The sequence below is a fragment of the Penaeus japonicus genome, unplaced genomic scaffold (genome assembly GCF_977035675.1).
Source record: "Penaeus japonicus unplaced genomic scaffold, GWHDUDI00000001_assembly GWHDUDI00000007, whole genome shotgun sequence".
Classification (NCBI taxonomy): Eukaryota; Metazoa; Arthropoda; class Malacostraca; order Decapoda; family Penaeidae; genus Penaeus; species Penaeus japonicus.
In genome coordinates, this window is record NW_028234409.1 from 10,212,056 (window position 1) to 10,214,555 (window position 2,500).

General features: G+C 55.3%; 1 protein-coding gene across 1 annotated transcript in view; it reads left to right on the forward strand.

Annotated features, from left to right (window-relative positions):
• LOC122255971 (uncharacterized) overlaps positions 1 to 2,500 on the forward strand; it is a 10,621-nt gene that overhangs the window by 7,959 nt on the left and 162 nt on the right. Inside the window, exon 6 of the mRNA XM_086538186.1 lies at positions 1 to 2,500. This exon is cut by the window's left edge and continues 1,632 nt beyond it; it is cut by the window's right edge and continues 162 nt beyond it. Coding sequence (XP_086394312.1) covers positions 1 to 318 — 318 coding nt within the window. The 3' untranslated portion in view covers positions 319 to 2,500.

Consider the following 2,500-nt stretch of genomic DNA (forward strand, 5'->3'; position numbering starts at 1 on the left):
GCCGCCGCCGCCGCGCCCTCCCGCTCCCCCCTCGCCTCCAGCAGCGAGTCCACGCTCGACTCCTCGGCGCTCTACAACAACAACAACAACAGCCACAGCATCAACAACAACACCCCTGGCAAGGCGGCCAAGGAGCTGGACGTGAGCGTGGCGTCGACGGGCTCGACGGCGTCGAAGAAGGTGCCGCCCAAGCCGCCGCCCAAGCCCAGCGCCAAGCGGCTGTCCGTGGCCTCCACCGCCAGCGACTCGCGCAAGGCGGCGCTGGCGGGCGACGGCCGCACCTTCCAGGACGAGGGGCCCGACGGCACGGAGGTGTGAGGAAGGGAGGGGGGAGGGGAGGGAGCGCCCCCGCCGGGAAGGGGGGACTCACCGCGCGGCGAAGCCCTTGTCGCGCCACCCCGCGCGCCCCGCGTCCACGGCGGCGTGCGCGTCACCAGCGATGACGACAGCGAGGCAGTGTCCAGCAGCCCCGACGATGGCCTGGAGTGGGTGTAGCGGCGCCGTCGCCAGGCCCCGACCGCTACCCCACGCCTCCCACCCGCCCGCCCCGCCCGGTCCCGTCCCGCCCCGCGCCGTGTCGCCACCGCGACCTGAGCAGACGCGGCGCCAGGCCAGCATCGCCGGTGCCAAGTGCCGAGCGTGCGGAGACGCGACGCCAGGTGAGGACGGCGCCAGAACGCGCGTGGCCGACGGACGGCGAGGTCCCTCTCCCCCTGCTCCCTCTCCCTCCCCCTCCCCCTGTCCCCTCGCAGACCCTCCCCCCTTCTTCCCCCACCCCCACTCCCACTCCCTCTCCCCCGCCCGCGGAGACCGAGAGTGAAGATCAAGAAGCCTTCCAGTGTGTGACGAACACTTTCTATCTTTGTTAAGGTAAAATACACAAGGTAAAAAAATATGTACATAAACATGTAAGAGTGAAGCACCAACGATGGTTCCACAGAGGAAACAGCAAAATAAAAAGTGTTAAACATTGCGCCTCTCCTCTTTCTAGAGAGACAGAGAAAGAGAGAGAGAGATAGAATGAACTGCAGCGCATGACCTGTGCATGACATCGCTCGGACAAGGATGGGTCGAAGTGCCAGTGTGGAATACCAGGGTCGAGAGGCACAGGTAGCAGCATCATGCAAGCAGACCAGCCAGTCAGCCTGCCTGCCTGCTTGCCTGTCTGTTCGCCTGTCTGCCTGCTTGCTTGCCTGCCTGCCTGTATGCCTGTCTATCTGTCTGTCTGTAGGTACTCTCCCCTGCAGTTGCTTTTCTGTGAATATCCTTTACATAGAGAATTTAAACGAAGCCACATCTTCAGTTTCTCCAAGAAGGTTGGACTGTGAAGTTGTGTAAGGATGTTTAGAATATATTAAAAAAATACAAGAGAAATGGTAGGATTAGATTTGAAGAATTTAAGAAAAAAAAATAATTAAAAAAAAAAAATAAGAGAAATGAAGTTTGATTACTATGCTGAATATATATATTGTATTTTCATATCGCAAATTAGCACCAAATTTTGTATGTTCATATTTATTGACGGAATAATTAAGGGAAAACTGCTTGTGTGGAAACCTCCCCACCCCCCCTCCTCCGTTAGCCGCTCTTAGAGAAAGGGTGTATGTATGCACGCCACGCCGGACAGAGTATTGTAGAGCTCATTTTAACACGTCATCATCACCGTCATCATCGTCGTCGTCGTCGTCGAGGTCGTCGCCGTGGTGACCCGATAGAGCTAGAGGATAGACGCCGCCACGGTCGCCCAGCGCTGCAGAATGAGGAATACAGATTTCTATTCTATTATTAGTTTATATATGTGTGTTTGTGTGTATATATATATATAATCCTCCGTGTGTCCCCGGGCGAGGAACTTTTATAATGTCAAGAGTGGTGACAATGCAGCACAGAGGGAAAAGACGATGGTGGTGGTGGCTGGTGATGATGATGATGATGATGATGATGATGATGATGATAATGCATCGAGAAAGCCGAAGATTCCCATGCGGTTTCGGCTGAGGTATGGCGGCGACGCAAGGAGACGTAGGTCGACGATGTGGACGCCCAGGAACACGTCTACGTTACAGACGACGCAAAGGAAAGAGGTGTCCGAGTCGAGACGTCGAGACCCCTAACAACGCAGAGGGGGGTACGTCTACGTCACCGGCGACGCAAAGGAAAGAGGTGTCCGAGTCGAGACGTCGAGGCCCCTAACGACGCAGAGGGGGGGATACGTCTACGTCACCGGCGACGCAAAGGAAAGAGGTGTCCGTGTTACCGACAACGCCAAGAAAAAAAAAGCAAGCTGATGTCTGGGCTGCTGACGACGTAAAGGGAGACGTCTGGTTTATCGACGCAGAAGGAGACGACGTCTGGGAGACAAGTGGTCGACAAAGCAGGGTTCCTAACATACGTTTTATGCTTAAGAAGAACACTTCCCTGTGTGTGTGTGTATGTACGTGTGTGCGCGTGTGTGTGTGTGACATATAGGATTCATTATAATGTTTTTTTGTTTTTTTTC